This window comes from Bos mutus, chromosome 18, assembly GCF_027580195.1.
Source record: "Bos mutus isolate GX-2022 chromosome 18, NWIPB_WYAK_1.1, whole genome shotgun sequence".
Lineage (NCBI taxonomy): Eukaryota > Metazoa > Chordata > Mammalia > Artiodactyla > Bovidae > Bos > Bos mutus.
Genome location: NC_091634.1, coordinates 3,765,469 through 3,786,323, shown reverse-complemented (window position 1 = coordinate 3,786,323; position 20,855 = coordinate 3,765,469). Strand labels below are relative to the sequence as shown.

Here is a 20,855-nt window from a genome sequence, read left to right as displayed (position 1 = left end):
CATAAAGCAGAAGCAATAAAGACTTTAAAAATGGTCCACATTAAAAAAAAAAATTTTTTTTTTAAAAAAAGAGTTGCACTTTAGGGAATTCCCTGGAGATCCAGGATTTAGGACCCAGTGCTTTCACGGCCAGGGCCAGGGTTCAATCCCTGGTTGGAGAACTCAGATCCTGCAAACTGTGCAGTGTGGCCAAAAAATAAGAAAAAAAAAACAACATAAATGCGAGTTTAAAAAAAGAGTTGCATTTTAAACATGAGAAAGCAGATGCATTGGAAGCAGAAGGAACGAAGAGATACACTGTGCAAACAGTAACACAAGAAAGATGCATAGCCATATTAATATCAGATGAAAGAGATTTTAAGAAAAAGAGAATAATAATAGATAAATGGAATTATTTTACTGAGAAAGAGAAATGGTCATTTTCATCTTCTCCCCCAGCTTTACTGAGACATATATCACACTGTGTAATAAGCACTTTACTTTTCTGTCACGGACTATTAGAGTTAGATAGTAGAGTTGACGAGGAAAAGTTCTTTAATTGGAAAATAAAAACCCTGCATTGCCAGAGGTAAGGAAAGAGGGTGGGAAGTAATGATTGGTTGATGAATGGTTACGGTTGTGTGAAAGTTGTTCAAGCATGTCCGACTCTTTGCAACCCCATGGGCTATACAGTCCATGGAATTCTCCAGGCCAGAATACTGGAGTGGGTAGCCTTTCCCTTCTCCAGGGGATCTTCTTATCCCAGGGATTGAACCCAGGTCTCCTGTATTGCAGGCAGATTCTTTACCAGCTGAGCCACAGGGAAGACCATGGTTATGGCTGGGTGGAACTAAAAGATAGGAAGCGAAACTAGAGAAGTAAAAATAAAAAGATGTTACCGAAGAAAATAATGCTTGAAACAGATTATGGACATGGAGGACATTGATTATTATGAAGTACCCAACTATTTGTGGGAATGAGCAGCTGCAGTAGAGAGAAAGAGGGATGGAGGTAAAGAAATTAAGCAGCAAAGTTGTTAAATGAGTTTTTTCAAAAATAGAAGAGGATGAACAGAATTAGGAAAATCCTGCAAGTTCACTGTCCTGCAAGTCTACTGAAATACAGGCTGGGAAACAATGGAGACTGAAACTGTCGGGTTAAACTTTGATGGAAGAGGCTGACATCACCTGATCGTTGTTCTTCCCTTACCGCTGGGGACAACCAGATACCCCGTGTTAGCCAGTGTGCTGCAACAGACAACACAGAACACCGCCCGGAACACAGTCCTGATGAAAAGCTGAATCAGAGTGTCCTCAAGCCTCTAGATCAACTACAGCTCATCGTGATCATAAGGGATAGATTCACAGTTTGAGTAAAAACACAATCAGCCAAAACCAGGATGTTGATAATTCCCCAGGGCAGAAAAATGATCCAGTATTTATACCAATTAAATAGCATGACCAATAGCCATAAAAAGGAATGCATTTGACTCAGTTCTAATGAGGTGGATGGACATAGAGCCTTTAATACAGAGTGCAGTAAGTTAGAAAGAGCAGAACAAATATCCTACATTAATGCGTGTGTATGGAATCTAGAAAGATGGTGGTACTGAGGAACCTATCTGTAGGGCAGCAATAGAGATGCAGACATAGAGAACAGACTTGTGGGCACAGTGGGGGAAGGAGAGGGTGGGATGAATTGAGAGAGGAGCACTGAAACATTTCCATTACCGGTGTAAAACAGATGGCTAATGGGAAGTTGGTCTATAACCCAGGGAGCTCAGACCCAGTGCCTTGTGACAATCTAGAGGGGTGGATGGAGTGGGAGGTGGGAGAGGAGGCCCAAGAGGGAGGGGACATACGTGTACCTATGGCTGATTCATGGCAATGTATGGCGGAAACGAATAAGTCATTGTAAAGCAATTATCCTCCAATTAAAATTTTTTTTAAAAAGGTGTGTGAAATGGATTCCAGATAAACTGTCTCCAATGCCCCCTGTTGTTAAAGTGGGAGTGCTCTTTCCTTCTAAGTCTCTGATGCCTATTTTAGTTCCTGACACATAGTCGTCTCTATGGCAACGTTAAATGCGTGAACGCTGTCCACTACTTCCTTTACCTGGCCACACATTTTATGCAGTAGCAACATCATATTGTGGAAACAGTTAAACTTGGCTGCTCTTGGAACAGAAAAACGTCCCCCCCCTTTATCCTCAGGTTTTTTGACTGGAGCCTGCAAAAAAGACACAGAAAAGGCAAATTATCAGGAGGAAGGATTATATACAGGAGACAACAAAAGTATAACTTGCTAAATGATTAAAGCTACAGGCTTCTGTACCTAACTTAGTAGAGGGGTGTAGGGAGAAAAGTCTTTTATGGGAAGAACAAATGAGTTTCTTTGGGAAAAACAAATAAATTAAGAAACCAGAGATGAGACGCTTTGTAATAGTGTTTGTCTCTGCAGGTATGAGTGGTCTTTCCAGTTTCGTCAGGATAGAAAACTCCAAGGGAGTGAAATTTTTAAAAAATGTAAATGTCTCTGTTTTTAATTGGAGGATAATTGCCTTACAACTTTGTGTAGGTTTCTGCCATACATCTGCATGAATCAGCCCTGGGTAGGCATGTGTCCTCTCCCTCTTAAACCTCCCTCCCACATCCCACCCCATCCCACCCCTCTAGGCATCACAGAGCATCAGGTCTGAGCTCCCTGCGTCATACGGCAAATTTCCACTGGCCATCTGCTTTACACATGATCACGTGTATGTCTCCATGCTACTCTCTCAATGCTTCCCACCCTCTCCTTCCCCCACTGTGTCCACAATTATTGCCCTAGTTCTACTCACCATCCTTCTCTTGGGCACAGCCTGTCCCCAGAGAGGGACTTTCTGGCAGCCATACTTACCAGAACTTTCTGCTTTGAGTCTGATAAGGGAGGCTCCGAGAAAGCTTTTTCTGCATCCGTTGCATCTCCAATGTCTTCTTTTATTTTTTTTTTTATGTGTGTGTAATAAAGTTTTATTAAAGCATAAAAGAGATAGAAAAGGCTTCTGACATAGACTTCAGAAGCGGGCAGAAACAGTGCCCCCCTGCACGTCTTTAGCCAGATGTTATATAGCTACTAGCAGGCTGCTAATTAGAGAAAGGGAATTCTTAAAACTCAAAGACTAGTACCAGGCCCTCACCCACAACATGCATTTTGAGATAACATTGGCACAAGGCGAGCTGTCCTGGGCCATAAAATGATTGACATGAATCTTGAAGAAAGGCAGGTTTCCAAGTAAATATATAGTTTCATTAACATAGATTAGGAGAACAAGGTATGAGCAAAACATACTGGTTTGTTGAGCCCCTAATTGACTTGGAGAAAGACAGAGTCTGGGGTAAATACATAGTTCTTCAACATAGCTTAAGACAAACATTTCCATAAGAAAAACGCATTGGTTAGCTCAAAGTTTGATACAAGTTCAGGTGGAACCAGGTGTCATCATGGCAACACAGAATTTTAAGAGGAACCTCCTTTTAATTTTGTATAGAGAAGGGGAAAAGAGGGACACTTGTAGTTTCTTTCCTCCTGCCACTTAAGAAAGAGACATCTCAATCCCTGGGTTGGGACGATCCCCTGGAGAAGGAACTGTCAACCCACTCCAATATTCTTACCTGGAGAATCCCATGGACAGAGGAGCCTGGCAGGCTAAAGTCCATAGGGTCACAAAGAGTCAGATGTGACTGAGCAACTAATGCACACAAATTGCTTCTATTAAGAATAATCATATTTTGGTAATCTTTTTTTTTTCTTTTTTTAAATTTTATTTTATTTTTTAACTTTACAATATTGTATTGGTTTTGCCATATATTGAAATGAATCTGCCACAGGTATACATGTGTTCCCCATCCTGAACCCTTCTCCCTCCTCCCTTCCCATACCATCCCTCTGGGTCGTCCCAGTGCACCAGCCCCAAGCATCCAGTATCGTGCATCGAACCTGGACTGGTGACTCGTTTCATATATGATATTATACATATTTCAATGCCATTATCCCAGATCATCCCACCCTCTCCCTCTCTCACAGAGTCCAAAAGACTGTTCTATACATCAGTGTCTCTTTTGCTGTCTCATATACAGGGTTATGTTACCATCTTTCTAAATTCCATATATATGCGTTAGTATACTGTATTGGTGTCTTTGTGGCTTACTTCACTCTGTATAATAGGCTCCAGTTTCGTCCACCTCATTAGAACTGATTCAAATGTATTCTTTTTAATGGCTGAGTAATACTCCATTGTGTATATGTACCATAGCTTTCATATCCATTCATCTGCTGATGGACATCTAGGTTGCTTCCATGTCCTGGCTCTTATAAACAGTGCTGCGATGAACATTGGGGTACACGTGTCTCTTTCAATTCTGGTTTTCTCAGTGTGTATGCCCAGCAGTGGGATTGCTGGATCATAAGGCAGTTCTATTTCCAGTTTTTTAAGGAATCTCCACACTGTTCTCCATAGTGGCTGTACTAGTTTGCATTCCCACCAACAGTGTAAGAGGGTTCCCTTTTCTCCACACCCCCTCTAGCATTTATTGCTTGTAGACTTTTGGATCACAGCCATTCTGACTGGCGTGAAATGGTACCTCATAGTGGTTTTGATTTGCATTTCTCTGATAATGAGTGATGTTGAGCATCTTTTCATGTGTTTGTTAGCCATCTGTATGTCTTCTTTGGAGAAATGTCTATTTAGTTCTTTGGCCCATTCATTGATTTACTAAATTAATTGATTTACTAATCAATGAATATAGTAAAGTTGCAGGATATAAAATCAACACACAGAAATCCCTTGCATTCCTATACACTAATAATGAGAAAATAGAGAAATTAAGGAAACAATTCCATTCACCATTGCAACGAAAAGAATAAAATACTTAGGAATATATCTACCTAAAGAAACAAAAGACCTATATATAGAAAACTATAAAACACTGATGAAAGAAATCAAAGAAGACACTAATAGATGGAGAAATATACCATGTTCATGGATTGGAAGAATCAATATACTGAAAATGAGTATACTACTCAAAGCAATTTATAGATTCAATGCAATCCTTATCAAACTACCAATGGTATTCTTCACAGAGCTAGAACAAATAATTTCACAATTTGTATGGAAATACAAAAAACCTCGAATAGCCAAAGCCATCTTGAGAAAGAAGAATGGAACTGGAGGAATCAACCTGCTTGACTTCAGACTATACTACAAAGCCACAGTTATCAAGACAGTATGGTACTGGCACAAAGACATAAATATAGATCAATGGAACACAATAGAAAGCCCAGAGATAAATCCATGCACCTATGGACACCTCATCTTTGACAAAGGAGGCAAGAATATACAATGGATTAAATATAATCTCTTTAACAAGTGGTGCTGGGAAAACTGGTCAACCACTTGTAAAAGAATGAAACTAGAACACTTTCTAACACCATACACAAAAATAAACTCAAAATGGATTAAAGATCTAAATGTAAGACCAGAAACTATAAAGCTCCTAGAGGAGAACATAGGCAAAACACTCTCTGACATACATCACAGCAGGATCCTCTATGACCCACCTCCCAGAATATTGGAAATAAAAGCAAAAATAAACAAATGGGACCTAATTAAACTTAAAAGCTTTTGCACAACAAAGGAAACTATAAGCAAGGTGAAAAGACAGCCTTCAGAATGGGAGAAAATAATAGCAAATGAAGCAACTGACAAATAACTAATCTCAAAAATATACAAGCAACTCCTACAGCTCAATTCCAGAAAAATAAATGACCCAATCAAATAAATGGGCCAATGTCTTCTTTTAAAGTAATCCTCCTGACTACTGAGCCTGTGCTCTACAGCCCCTGTGCCACAGCTGAAGCCTGTGACCCTAGGGTCCGTGCTCCCCAACAAGAGAAGCCTGAGCAAGGCGGCTAGAGAGCAGCACCACACCACCCCCCATCACTGCAAATGGAGAAAGCCCCGGCAGCATGAAGACCCTTCCCAGCCAACAAGAAACACAGACGTGGCTCAGATGGTAAAGACTCCGCCTGCAATGCAGGAGACCCTGGTGCAAACACAGGGTTTGGGAAGATTCCCTGGAGAAGGAAATGGCTACCCACTCCAGTGTTCTTGCCTGAAGAATCCCATGGACAAGAGGAGCCTGTGGGCTACAGTCCATGGACTCACAAAGAGTCAGACAGGACTGAGACACTGCTTTTTTTTAACCAACTTTGGGGATTCAAGTGCGTCTTCACTCAATGAACTAAAACTTTCTGGAATAGGTTAAGCCACTTCATTTCATCTTGTATGGCTGTTTTTTTTTAAATTTACAATATTGTAAATCAACTATACTTCAATGTTAAAAAAAAAAAAGTTAATGTGAGAGTCAGTCAAGCATTTATGTCTCCTTTTGCTCCCTGGTAGCTCAGTTGGTAAAGAATCACTTGTAATGCAGGAGACCCCGGTTCAATTCCTGGATCAGGCAGATCCTCTGGACAAGGGATAGGCTACCGACTCCAGCATTCTTGGGTTTCCCTTGTGATTCAGCTGGTTAAGAATGCGCCTGCAATGCAGGAGACCTGGATTCAGTCTCTGGGTTGGGAAGATCCCCTTGAGAAGAAAAAGGCTACCCACTCCAGTATTCTGGCCTGGAGAATTCCATGGACTGCATAGTCCGTGGGGTCGCAAAGAGTAGGACACAACTGAGAGACTTGCACTTCACTTTACTGGTTTGTGCCCAGTGTTTTAGCATGTGGGTCACTTGACTTGGGTCAGAATCTTGTCACCACTTCACTATCATCCTCCAAAACTGCAACATTCCCCTCTCACTCTTGGGCTTTCCTTCCAGGAGGAGCAGAGCTCCTGATCTCTTACATCATTTTCCTTTTCTGTCTCTGTGCTCAGCTCTCCCAGCAAACATAGCTCCCTGAAGAAGCAGATCAAGTCACATCCCCTTTACCCTCTTCCATCCTTTTGTGCAAGGCTGGGTGCACATGAGATGCTTACTCCATGTTTGTGTTGCTTGAATTAACATCAGAGCCTAAGCTCCCCTTCTTCTGGTTGGGGTCCAGCTGGACTTGTGTGTCCCCCCGCACTGGAGTGTCTCAGATCATGTGTAGACAGTGGGTATCCAGCAAGAGGACTGGGAGGGAGCAGGGTTGTAAGTCGGGTCCCAAGTCTTACAGCTCACATGTCTCATGGTCCTTTATGATCAAATGAGTTCAAGTGTCCATGGAAAGAATCAATAAACAATCTAACAGGAATAAAAGTGTTTTATTTGAGCCAAGCTGAGCACTATAGCCTGGGAGGCAACCACTTAAATAACTCTGAAGAACTGCTCTGGTTTTCTTTTTTTTTTTTTTTTTTTTTTTTTTTTAGGCCCTGCTGCATGGCATGAAGAAGGAGGGGAGGGTGGAGGGTCCTTAGTTCTCAAACCGGGGACTGAACCCATGCCCACTGCAGTGGAGCACAGAGTACTGCCAGGGAATTCTCAGAAGTGTCCCACTGAAGCATGGTTTCCAGAACAGTCTTATGCCTCATCCAGAGAATATACTCACACACGACAGGGTGTACTCCTTCAAGGTTTCAAAAGAGACAGACTTAGGACATAGACAGCAAGACAGCAGGACTCTGATGTCTGGGAAGGGAAACTTATCTTGGAGGAAATGTTAGCATGGATGTCATGAGAAGGGAGTTACTCATCCTTATCTTCAAAACAGATGTTCTTTACCTCGGTGGTTAAAGCAAATGAGCTGTGAGGGTTAGACAGGCTGTTTAGTTCACACACAATTCAGGGTGAACCATGGATAAGTCAAAATCACTTCCCCATTCCTCAACATGTGAACATCTTCTCCATCACAAGCAGGTAAAATCTTAGAACATTCTGATCCAGCAATTCTACCTCTGAAGATGTACCCAGAGAATTGAAAGCACACTTGGGGAGAGATATTTGACCAACCATGTTCATAACACATTATTCACAATAGTTAAATCATGAAAGCAACCCTAGTGTCCATTGACCAAAGAGTAAGTAAACCAAATATGGTATGTACCAATAATAAAGTATTATTCAGCATTTAAAAAGAAGGGAAGAGACTTCCTTGGTGGTTCAGTGGTTAAGAATCTGCCTTGAAAGGCAGGGGATGTGGGTTCATCCACTGGTCAGGAAACTAAGATCCTACATGCCATAGAGGAAGTCTGAGAGTTGCAACTAAATGAAGCCTGCCCACTGCAACAAAGACCCAGCACAGCCAAAATTTTTTAAAATGTTCTTTTAAAGAAGGAAATATAAGCTACAATGTAGCTGACCTTGTGGACATTGTACTAAGTAAAAGAATAGTGACAAAAAACGACAAAAGCTATTTGATCCCATTTAAATGAAGTACCTGGAGCGGTCATATTTATAGAGAGAGAAAGTAGTAGTGATTTCCAGGAACTGGGAAAGAAGAAAGGGGAAATTTTGTTGAATGGGTAGAGTTTCAGTTTTGCCAGATGAAAAAAGTCCTGGAGTTTGGTTGCACAAAATGTGAAATACTTAACACGACTGAACTGCACACTTAAAGATGGTTAAAATGGTAAATTTTATGTACTATATATTACACAATAAAAAAAATTCAGAATCACCCCCCACCCTGAGGGTAACAACTGAAGAGTCAAGAGCTGATAACAACATTGCAGAAACTCCCCTTCGGCCCAGCCCCATCTCCACCCCAACAACCCAAGGGTGAGGACCGTCTTCTGTGCTCAGGACTCCCCGCTTCAGTTCTTGGAGATGTCTCAGCTCCAGCCCTGCATGGCTTAACCTCAGCCTCCCTGACTGACCCAGTGCTCCAGGCTCTGCTCCAAGGATCCAGTAAGTCTCCGGTCACCCTCTTCTGTAGGAGACTTGGCGCTGAGTTCACATCCTCCCAAAGAGACCTCTGCAACCCCAGAGTGCAGGGGGTCAGCCCAGCTCCAGCCTGAGGGAAGAGAGACCAGTTTTTAGTTGAAAGGAGGAAGAGCTGAGAATTCTTGTGTTTGTGAGTGAACGGGTAGGGGTCGGGATTTGGATCAAGTCTGGAGGTTGGGAAACTCTTCTTAGACTGATGTTCAAACAATATGAAAGAATACCTTTAGGATAGGCGGAAGGGGTATAGCTAGTGAGTTTGGGATGGACATGCACACACTGCTATGTGTGGTTAAAATGAATAACCAACAAGGATCCACTGTATAGCACAGGGAACTCTTCCCAGTGTTATGTGGCAGCCTGGATGGGAGGGGAGTTTGGGAGAGAATTAATACATGTATATGTGTGGCTGAGTCCCTTTGCTGCCTACCTGAAACTATCACAACATTATTAATCGGCTATACTGCAAAATAAAAAGGTTAAATTACTCTTAAAAAAAAGATTACTTTTATCTAGGGTTTCCATTATGTGAATCTGATCTCAGTCTCCTGTATACTGTTGGCCCTCCAAATCTATGGGTTCCTCCACTGCAGATATTGGGGCAACCATATCAACATGAAAAACTATGGATTTTGGTAAGTGTGGAGGACAACTGCATGGTAACTTATATTAAGTCAGTTTTGGGTTTGCTACATCTAGGAACTCTGTGACGCTGGCTCTGTTGTTTATCATTGGCAGCAATTTCTTTAATGGTTGTAAAATACACATGGCATAAATTAACCATCTTAATGATTTTAAGTATGCAGCGGGGGAAGGAGGGGGGGTGGAAAGTTGAGAAAGCAACACTGACATGTATACACTGTCATGTGTGAAATAGATAGCTAATGGAAAGCTGCTGTATATCATGGGGAGCCCAGTCTGATGCTCTGTGATGATCTAGAGGGGTGGGATGGGGGGATGGGAGGGAAGGTCAAGAGGGAAAGGAACACATATATAGTTACAGCTGATTCCTTTTGTTATGTGGCAGAAACCAACACAACATTGTAAAGCAATTATCCTCCAGTTAAAAAACTTTTTGAGTACACAGTTCACTAATGCTAAGTATGTTTACATCGTTGTGCAGCCAGTCTCTAGACCATTTTTCATCTTGTAAAACTAAAACTTTGTCCCCACTTTACAATAACTCTCCACTTCCCCCTTCATCCCAGCCCCTGGAAGATCACCTTTCTGCTTTCTGTCTCTATAATTGGATAACTCTCAGAGGTTCATAGACGTGAAATCATGCAGTATTTGTCTTCTTGTTACTGGTTTAGGTTACTTAACATAATATCCTCAGGTTTCCTCCACCTTGTAGTACACATCAGAATTTCCTGTCTTTTTAAGGCTGCATAATATTTCACTGTATATACAGACCACACTGTGTTTATCCATTCTTTGTGGAAGGACATTTGGGTTGCTTCCAACTTTCAGCTATTGTGATAATTCTCTTTTGAATATGTGTGTACAAATATTTCTTTGAGAATCTCTGTTCTGTTATTTTGGGTATACACCCATAGGGTGAATGGATCATATATTAAATCAATCCACTTTTAGTTTTTGGAGAAATTATCATACTGTGTCCATAGCAGATGCACTGTTTAACATGCACAAGGATTCATCTGCAGAACATAAAAAAGAGGAAAACGGAGATCTGGAGAAGTAAATGAGTTCTTCAAAGCCATAGGGGTGGTGAGAAAGCCAACATTCTAATAATATTCTCCTGGGTTCATAATCCTTGCTCTTTTTTAAAATATAAATTTATTTATTTTAATTGGAGGCTAATTACTTTACAGTATTGTATTGGTTTTGCCATACATCAACATGAATCCGCCATGGGTATACACGGATGACCCAGAGGGATGGTATGGGGAGGGAGGTGGGAGGGGGTTTCAGGATGGGGAACACGTGTAATCCTTGCTCTTAACCAAAATGCTGAGCTTGAGCTTAAGAGCATGGGAAGAGAGAGCCCCCTGAAGGTAACTTGTGGTCACTGGGTCATCCTAGCCCCGCAGAACAGTATAGTGAGGCAACATTTCAGGCCTCAAAGGAGCAGGAAACAGAGTCCTGTCATTTCTGATTCAGAATGAAGGTTAGTTGCCCTCCCTCCAGGCAGTTGCGAGACCTCTCTGGTTTGATGCTTTGACTGAGCTGGGCTAGAGTCTGTCCCTCCTACAAATTCCATATTCTTCTGTCCCAAAGCAGAGTTCCTATTTCATGTCACTCTGCAAGCAATGAAGCAGAAAGCTATTAGGTTTCAGGATCCTTGCTGAAGAAATGTATGGAGTCTGAGCTCTTTGATCACCAAGCTCCTAAAAGAGTCATTTCACACATATCAAAGAGGGAAGAGAATAATGATGATAGCAATTTTCCCTGTGTTATACAGGACAGGAGGGCAAAGATGTTAGGTAGTTTGTGAAAACTCAGAAAAATTTATATGTTCCAGAGCTGGATTTGAACCAGCAGAGCTGGTTGATTTCAATTAAAAAAAAATATATTCTCATCCGTTCATTCATTCATGCCTGCTCAGTCACTCAGTCATGTCTGACTCTTTGTGATCTCATGGATGGTAGCCCACCAGGCTCCTCTGTCCATGGAACTTTCCAGGAGAAGAATACTGGAGTATGTTGCTATTTCTTCCTCAGGGCATCTTCCCAATGCAGGGTGAACCTATGTCTCCTGCGTCTCCTGCATTGGCAGGCGGAATCCTTACCACTGAACCACCTGGGAAGCCCCTCTTATCCACTCAACTTATACCAGTTAATTACCTACTGTGTGTCAACACTGCATTTGAATCTTTGGCTTCTCAAGAAGCAGGAAACCTTTCTTTCTAGATTTTTTGCCTGGTTTAATAATTAAGCTGACATGAGACAAATTAATAAATTTAATTTGTTGTGTTTTGAGAGCCCCATAAAAACTTGAGGCTCAAGAGAGTCAGTCAGTGGAGGCTCATATGTACCATTAGTTTAACAGAATGAGGTAAGGATCTGGGGCTTCAAAAGGGAGGACATCCACAGGGTGATGGGAAGAGCAAGTGCTTGGTGAAAAAATGTTTGCCACTCCAGGCAGGGAAGTCTTTCTGAGGTTATAAGTTCTCTCTGGTAATGCCTATTTTCCTGCCATAGGTCCACTAATCTAATTATTTTGAGAGTTAAGGGAGATACAAATCGGGAAAGGAGTACGTCAAGGCTGTATATTGTCACCCTGCTTATTTAGCTTATATGCAGAGTACATCATGCAAAATGCTGGGCTGGATGAAGCACAAGCTGGAATCAAGATTGCGGGACAAGTATTAATAACCTCAGATATGCAGATGACACCACCTTTATAGCAGAAAGCAAAGAGGAACTAAAGAGCCTCTTGATGAAGGTGAAAGAGGAGAATGAAAAATCTTCCTTAAAACTCAAACATTCACGGCACCCGATCCTATCACTTCATGGCAAATAGATGGGGAAACAGTGGAAACAGTGACAGACTTTATTTTTTTGGGCTCCAAAATCACTGCAGATGGTGGATGCAGCCATGAAATTAAATGATGCTTGCTCCTTGGAAGAAAAACTGTGACAAACCTAGGCAGTGTATTAAAAAGCAGAGACATTACTTTGCCAACAAAGGTCCATCTAGTCAAAGCTATGGTTTTTCCAGTAGTCATGTATGGTTGTGAGAGTTGGACTATAAAGAAAGCTGAGTGCTGAAGAAATGATGCTTTTGAACTGTGGTGTTGAAGAAGACTATTGAGAGTCCCTTGGACTGCAAGGAGATCAAACCAGTCCATCCTAAAGGAAATCAGTCCTAAATATTCATTGGAAGGACAGATGCTGAAGCTGAAACTCCAATACTTTGGCCACCTGATGCGAAGAACTGACTCATTGGAAAAGACCCTGATGCTGGGAAAGATTTAAGGCAGGAGGAGAAGGGGACGACAGAGGATGAGATGGTTAGATGGCATCACTGACTCAATGGACATGAGTTTGAGTAAGCTCCGGGAGTTGGTGGTGGACAGGGAAGCCCAGTGTGCTGCAGTCCCTGGGCTCACAAAGAATCGGACACAACTGAGCAACTGAACTGAACTGAAATGAACTGAAGGGAGAGACAAGGAGCTTCTCCTGAGTCTGCTGGGTCTTAACGGCCTTCAACTCAAAACAGTCTACCTGCCAAAGAGGCACATTTGGGCAGACATAATCCACTTTATCTCACTTCTCTTCAAGCAACCCTTCCAGTAATTTTGAATCATATTAAAAGATGTATTTATGTTTAAGAAACAAAAGCTCAGAGACAGAGAACTTACCCAGTGTGTCCTTTTACCACCTGCTCCACATCAGTCCATTATTCCATGGAATTGGATTCCCAGGGTCAAGGGCAGATGGAATCTTTTTTTTTTTTTAATTGAAGTAAAGCTGTTTACAGTGTTGTATTAATTTATACCGTACAGCAAAGTGATTCAGTGATACATATATATACATTCTTTTTCATATTCTTTTCCATTATGCTTTATCACAGGATATCGAAAAGAGTTTCCTGGGCTACACAGTAGGACCTGTTGTTTAGGATGGACATGCTTAATGACCTTGTGTCTTGCATTCTCAGCAGATCGTAGCCTCCTCAACTCCATCTAGGATGCTGCGTCAGTATGTTCACCAACTTGGTCAGAAGCTGGTCCGCAGGCAGCGGCTGGAGCCCAGAGAGGAGACTGAGAGTCCTGTGGCTCATTTGAACACCCTGCAGATGGTGATCTTGGGTGTGGCCAACACCCTGGGAGCTGGCATATACATCGTGGCTGGTATAGTGACCAAATACATAACTGGACCAGCGATTGCCATCTCCTTCTTGGTGGCCGCCCTGCCTTGTGTGATGTGTGCTCTCTGCTACGCTGAGTTATGGGCCAGGGTACCATGCTCCGGTTCTGTGTATCTCTACAGCTTGTCACCATGGGACAACTGCGCGCATTCATCACTGGCTGGAACCTCATCCTGACCTTACTCATTGGTGAGGTGATGGGGCGGAGGGGCATGGGGAGGAAGGCCTGGGACTTAAGATCAGGAAACTAGGAGAGAGGAGGATTGGGGTCTTCTCTCATTCACAAGCACTTTGTTATCTACCTCGTGGGTGAGGTGGATAATAGTGGCAGGAAAATTCCACTTCATTCTACTCAGCTCTATCCTGTTTTCCTTAAATGATATACCAAGAATTCAAAGGACAGGAAACTGTAGGGAGTGGGTTGCATGTCCCACAGGCTCATCCCTTCACCATATTGAAGCCTCTGCTCAGCTGTTGTCTTCGTGGGATTTTCCTTTACCACTAGATATAAAATTTCCACCCTCATCTCCCAGCCTCCCTGGTCCCACTTTCCTGTGTTCTTTTCTTGCATAACATTGATCTCCTAATTATATCAAATAGTGACCTATTTTGTGAGTTATCTGGGTCTGCTCTTCCCACTCCAAGAGAAGCTCTTTGAGATTAGGTATTTTGTCTTTCTTTTTTTTAATACATCCCATGACACATAGTCAAGAATCAATTTATGCTTGTTAGTGAGTATTCCTTCTGCCTCTGCAGCCACTGCCAGTTTGTCCAAAGTGTGGAGCATCACCTTTGACAGTCTAATTAGAAACCACATCTCTCAGGCATTAGAGGAGACTTTCTCTCCGTATATGCCCTCTTTCCTGGCCACGTTCCCAGACTTTGTCGCTCTGGCCCTGTTGCTGGTGATGATTGGTGAGAAGGGGACAGAGACAGTATGAGAAGAGTGGGATGTGGAGCAGGAGCTGGGGAGGGAAAGGCTTGGGTGGCAGAATAAGGGGGTTAGGACTGGAAACAAAGGTGCCAGGAGGGGAGAACATAACTGTTTTTTTTATCCTTGGCACCATTAACAATTTGGGCTGGATCATTCTTGGTGTGGGGGGGCTGTCCTGTGCATTATACGGTTTTTAAGAAACCATTTTCAGGTGTTCAGTAGCATCCCTGGCCTTTACTCACTAGATACCAGTGACACCCATCCCCCGAAAAAGCTGTGACAATCAGAAAGTCTCCAGACAGAGCCAACTGCTTGGGGAACAAAATCACCCCTGCTCAGAATCTTTTACTTAGACCAACAAGTTTCTTCCTCTGCATTGAGACCAAAAGTAATTTTTTTTTCAATTTAAAGGAAATTCTCATAGCATAAAATTAAAAATTTTATTATTCTCTCCCAGCTTTATTCAGATCTATATGACATCCAGCACTGTATAAGTTTAAGGTATACAACCTGATGATTTCATAGACATGTATTGTGAGATAAAAAATCAACCATCTGAAAGTGTACAATTCAGTGGCTCTTAGTACATTCACCATGTTGTGCAACCATCGCCTCCATCTACTTCCAAACATGTTCATCTCCTCAAAGGAAAGACTGCTTCCTGTACCCACTGAGCAGTCACTATCCGTCCACCACCTCACCGCAGTCTGCCAATTATCCACCTCTAGCAACCATTGTCTACTTTCTCTATATATAGTTTTTATTTTATTTTTTTAGTGTTTCATATTCCTTTTTTTCCCATAGGAGTAACACTTCTGGGACCTCATATGTCACCCCTGATTATCAAAGTGTTCACAGGCGTCAAATTTTTTGTTCCAATCTTCACGATCATCTCTGGCTTTATTAAGGGAGACCTGCACAACTGGCAGCTCACAGAACAGGACTATAGACTGAACACATCCGGATCCAGTGACATCTATAGGTTAGGACGCTATGACCCTTGGCCAGAGTAATGCTTGTGAAGTGGGGGAGGGGGCAGTGCTGAGCTGGGAATACGGTAGGGACTAGAGAGATCTGGGCTGGTGAAGCCACATGATCAGATGATGGGGGTGCTGGAGCCCAGGACTTGTGGTATGAAGGGAGGAATCCAGTAGAGACAGCTGAGCACATCCCATCCATGTTCTTTCTCATTCCTTCTCTCATAGCTTGGGCCCTCTCGGTGGTGGAGGGTTTGTGCCCTTGGGCTTTAATGGGATTCTCCGAGGAGCAGCTTTATGTTTCTACCCATGTTTTGCTCTTAAAGCCGTGGTTGCTACAGGTAACATGGTCATTATGTGTCCCATCTGGGGCTTGGGCACAATTTCAACTGCCCTTTGGCACAGGGGTTGGTAGATGGTTAGCCTGCTTTGGAAGATGCAAGAGGAAAGGGGATTTTTTTTTTTTTTTTTTCCTTTCATACCAGTGTGTTTTCCTCACCCAAGACTTCTACTCACCATGCAGGGAGAGAAACCCGAAATCCTCAGCATTCCATCCCCTTGAGCATGATGATCTCCATCTCTGTCGGCTTTTTGACATATTTTGGAGTCTCAGCAGCACTTAGCCTCATGGTGCCCTACTACCAGATTCATCATTACAATCCTTTACCGCAGACCTTTCTCCAAATCGGGTGGGCTCCTGCCAGCTACATCATGGCTGTTCTTTTCCTGTGTTCTTTTTTATACAGGTCAGTGCCATGGTTTTCTCCCTGTCTACTGTCTGGTTTTCAGGTGTTCCAGCCCTTGAGATTGACAGACAAGCGAGAAGACACCTTACCCCATGAAGACAAGAGAGGAGATGCCCTAGTCTATCCCTCTTCTCCACGTCCCCACACGTGTTTCTATTTTCTTTCCCAGCCTTCTGTTTAGCATATTTTTCATGTCTCGGTTCACCTGCGCAATGGCTAAGGATGGGCTCCTTTTCCGGGGCCTTGCCCAGATCCATGCCTGCACAGGCACCCCCGTCATGGCCATCATGTCTTCTGGAAGTCTTGTAGGTGAGTAAACAAAACCCACTCTTTCTCCAACCAATTTACTTAACTTGGATTTTTCTAGTGGTTTCTCACCCCCTTCTCTACCTTGCTCCTGTCCTCATTCTAGCCATCAAGGTGTTACTCTTGGACCTTGGTCATATTGTGGAACTCATGTTAACTGGGATCATGCTTGCTTACACCCTTGCGACTTTTTCTGTGCTTGTTCTCAGGTAAGAGTCCCCTATACCTTGGCTGGGGGTCTTGGACCCCTGGGGGTGGATAGAGAGGTAATCCCCTTCTGGTTTCATGCTGCCTTCTATATGTCCTGTCCTTCGTAAGGCAGGAAAGAGACAAATAAACTGTCTGATGTTGGATTAGTAGGGACTGTTGTTATTATTGCCTTAATACCTCTATCCAGGTACCAGCTAGACCTGAATGAGAAAACAGAGGAGGAAGTTGAGATGGTGACTAAAGTTGAAGAATATCCTCTGAACTCTGTACCTGAAACAGGAACCTCAAACATCCTAAAGACTCTGTGGTTCCCTACCAGCACCACCCCACCTGGAAATCTGGCCAGATTGTCTAGGGATGTACCTTCCTGCTCTGTGAGCAGTGGGATTTCTCTTTGGTTGCATTCTAAAACTGACAGGATAGGGTGGAATTCTGTGTCTTTGTCAGCTGAGGAGGAATCTTGGAAATATGATAGCCATTCCTGATGTGGGGAGCCTGGGGAGGGGTGTGGCCCAAGGTCCTGACATCTTTGTCTTCTGGGTCCAGGCCGTTCTCCTCCATCTTGACCCTTGCAGTTCTCCTGCTGATCATCCTGAGCCTGATCCTGGCCCAGTGGCCCAGTTAGTTGTTCTCCTGAGACCCCGTGCTCACAACAGTGGCTGTGCTGCTGCTGCTGCTCATCACTGGGGTCACAGTCATCATCTGGAGGCAGCGCCAGAGCCCCTCTCCTCTTCACTTCAAGGTAGGTGATCTTACGTGCTGAAAATATCCACCTGAGTGAATAAAGTCACATGCTTTAAGGTCTAAAATCCTTCAATGGACAAGGAATTGAGGGGAGCTGCTACAACCAGTGGACTTGTCCCTGATCCACACTCAGTGTTTAAAAATCCAGTCTCATGGAAGCAACCTAGATGTCCATCAGCAGATGAATGGATAAGAAAGCTATGGTACATATACACAATGGAGTATTACTCAGCCATTAAAAAGAATTCATTTGAATCAGTTCTAATGAGGTGGATGAAACTGGAGCCTATTATACAGAGTGAAGTAAGTCAGAAGGAAAAATACTAATACAGTATACTAACGCATATATATGGAATTTAGAAAGATGGTAACAATAACCCTGTGTACAAGATAGCAAAAGAGACACTGATGTATAGAACAGTCTTATGGACTCTATGGGAGAGGGAGAGGGTGGGAAGATTTGGGAGAATGGCATTGAAACATGTAAAATATCATGTATGAAACGAGATGCCAGTCCAGGTTTGATGCACGATACTGGATGCTTGGGGCTAGAGCACTGGGACGACCCAGAGGGATGGTATGGGGAGGGAGGAGGGAGGAGGGTTCAGGATGGGGAACACATGTATACCGGTGGTGGATTCATTTTGATATTTGGCAAAACTAATTCAATTACGTAAAGTTTAAAAATAAAATAAAATTAAAAAAAAAAATCCAGTCTCAGTAGGGACTTAACACATGGGCTGAGGACTAGTGTTCTTGCCTACGTGGGGTAGGGTCTCCCTTTCAGATGTCTGGGCTGTGCTCAGGGATGAACTGACTCTGCCCACAGGCCCCTGCTCTGCCTGTCCTCCCACTGGTGAGCATCTTTGTGAATGTTTACTTGATGATGCAGTTAACCCCTGCAACATGGGCCCAATGTGGAGTCTGGAATGCCATTGGTAAGTTGCCTTCTGGGCTAAAGAGGCCTCTTGGGTGACTGAACCACTTCCTTTTACTTCATCCCCAAACTGCGTCAGATGCCATAATAGGAGGCCTTTTATGACTTAGTGACTAAAGAACAACTGGGCATTTGTAAGTGAGTAGAGCACCTAATTTCCCTTCTCACTGTCTCATTTCCCTACTAGGATCTGTTATATACTTTGGATACGGGATCTGACACAGCCTGGAGGAAAACAATGAGCAATAACCACCAGACTCCACCTCCCAAACTCTTTACAAAAACATCCCCGGTCCTGAGTCATCTTAACCACAGGAAACAGCTGCTGTGTGGAATCCCTCCACACACTTGAGAGTCTGTTGGTTCATGGGACACTGTGAGCCTCGATACAGTATGAACACAGCATGCACTTATAGCTGTGTATTCATTGACAGAAGATAAAATGACTTTAAAGTTGTATAAATTAAAAATATACATACAGAAAAGTCCATGTTTCATAAGCATACAACAAGATAAAAGTTCACAAAACAATGTACAAGAATGTAAGCAGGAACTGGAGGAAGAAATAAAATATCAATTAGCACATAAAAATCTCCTCCTTGTGCCTATTTCCAGCAAGAGGAAAGAAATTCACATAGGAAAGAAACTCAATCAGTGTATTGTGTCATGGGTTGCACTTTAGGGAGGAGGGAATGGCAACTCACTCCAGTATTCTTGCCTGGGAAATCATATGGACAGAGGAGCCTGGTGGGCTACAGGCCATGGGGTCACAGAAGAGTCAAACATGACTTAGTGAGTAAACAACAATGAGTCCACAATAACGAAAGACAATACCTTGGGGCTTCCCTTGGGGGCTAAGTGGTAAAGAGTCCACCTGCCAATTCAGGAGACATGGGTCCAATCCCTGATCCAGGAAGATCCCACATGCCGTGGAGCAACTAAGCTGGTGCACCAACTACTGAGCCTGTGCTCTAGAACCTGGGAACCACAAGGAAAGGCACTGCAATGAGAAGCCTAGACACTGCAGCTAAAGAGTAACCCCTGCTCACCACAACTAGAGAAAAGCCTGCACAGCAAAAAAGACCTGCCACAGCCAAAAAGAAATAAGTGAAAAAAAATTTTTTAAAGAATTGCACTTTAAATATGAGGATGCAAATGTGTCAGAAATAAAAGGAAAGGAGTGTATACATTGTGTCAACCACAATATGAGAAAGCTAGGCTAGCTATTTACTATAAAAATGGACTTTGATGAAATGAGAATAATAATAAAGTGGATCACTTCGTAATGCGAAAGAGAAATGATCATTTGTATCTTTTCCCCTAGCTTTATTAAGGTGTAGTGTAACATGGTATAAATGGTCTTTTTTCTTTTCTTTTCTGTAGGAGACTCTTAGAGGTATGCAATAGAGTTGATGAGGAAAAGTTCTTAAAAAAAAAAAAAACCTGCATTTCCAGTGGTGGAAGAAGTGGTTTGGAAGTAATGGTTAGTTGATAAATAGTTGGTTGGGATTAAAAGGTAGTAATTGAGACTGAACAGACAAAAGTCTTCCCTGGTGGTCCAGTGGTTAAGAATCTGCCTTCCAAAGCAAGGGATACAGGTTTGATCCCTGGTTGGGGAACTAAGATCCTACAAGCCATGCAGTATGCCCCCGCCCCCCCCCCAAAAGTACATACCTTAATTTTAAAATACTTTATTGCTAAGAAATTCTAACCATTATCTGACAACTCAGGGTTGCCATGAACCTTCAATTTGCAAAAAAATGCAGTATCTGTGAAGCATAGTAAAATTATATATGCCTGCACCTGTGTATGTATACATATAAAAATAAGTATAATTAATATGCATAAGATATGTGAATATAATATATGTATTAAAATATATGTGTTCATTCTTTACCTAAATTCAATGTATCTGGCTGTCTTGTGATATTATTTGCTAAATCTCTCACCCCTTGGTCTCTGTGTATGTTCTCTGCATTCTAATATCCTCTTGGTATAAGAACATTAGTTTTATTTCTTTAGGGCTCACTCTTATGACCTCATTTAACTTTAATTACCTCGTTTCAAGATAATTTTCTTCTTTTGAAGTGTGAAGTGTTAGTCGCTCAGTCATGTCCGACTCTTTGTAACTCCATAGACTGTACCCTGCCAAGCTCCTCTGTCCATGGGATTCTCTAGGGAAGAATACTGAAGTGGGTTGCTATTCTCTTCTCCAAGGGATCTTCCCAACCCAGGAATCGAAGCCGGGTCTCTCTCATTGCAGGCAGGTTATTTATCTGCTGAGCCA

General features: G+C 42.6%; 2 protein-coding genes across 2 annotated transcripts; both read left to right on the top strand.

Moving 5' to 3' along the window:
* Positions 1-8,719: 8,719 nt before the first annotated feature.
* On the top strand, positions 8,720-16,674 carry LOC102279538 (cationic amino acid transporter 3-like). Its single transcript, XM_070386787.1, is given in 7 exon segments — positions 8,720-8,848; positions 9,398-9,516; positions 13,505-13,835; positions 13,838-13,903; positions 14,471-14,629; positions 15,453-15,630; positions 16,149-16,674. Coding segments are annotated over 5 exon segments (804 nt in total). The 5' UTR covers positions 8,720-8,848; positions 9,398-9,516; positions 13,505-13,534; the 3' UTR covers positions 16,249-16,674.
* Positions 16,584-20,010, top strand: LOC102279414 (uncharacterized). The gene is made up of 6 exons (XM_070388230.1): positions 16,584-16,680; positions 16,784-16,886; positions 17,075-17,261; positions 17,434-17,629; positions 18,461-18,569; positions 18,756-20,010. The coding sequence occupies exons 1-6, from the start codon at positions 16,584-16,586 to the stop codon at positions 18,808-18,810; spliced, it is 747 nt and encodes a 248-aa protein (XP_070244331.1). The 3' UTR covers positions 18,811-20,010.
* Positions 20,011-20,855: the final 845 nt, after the last annotated feature.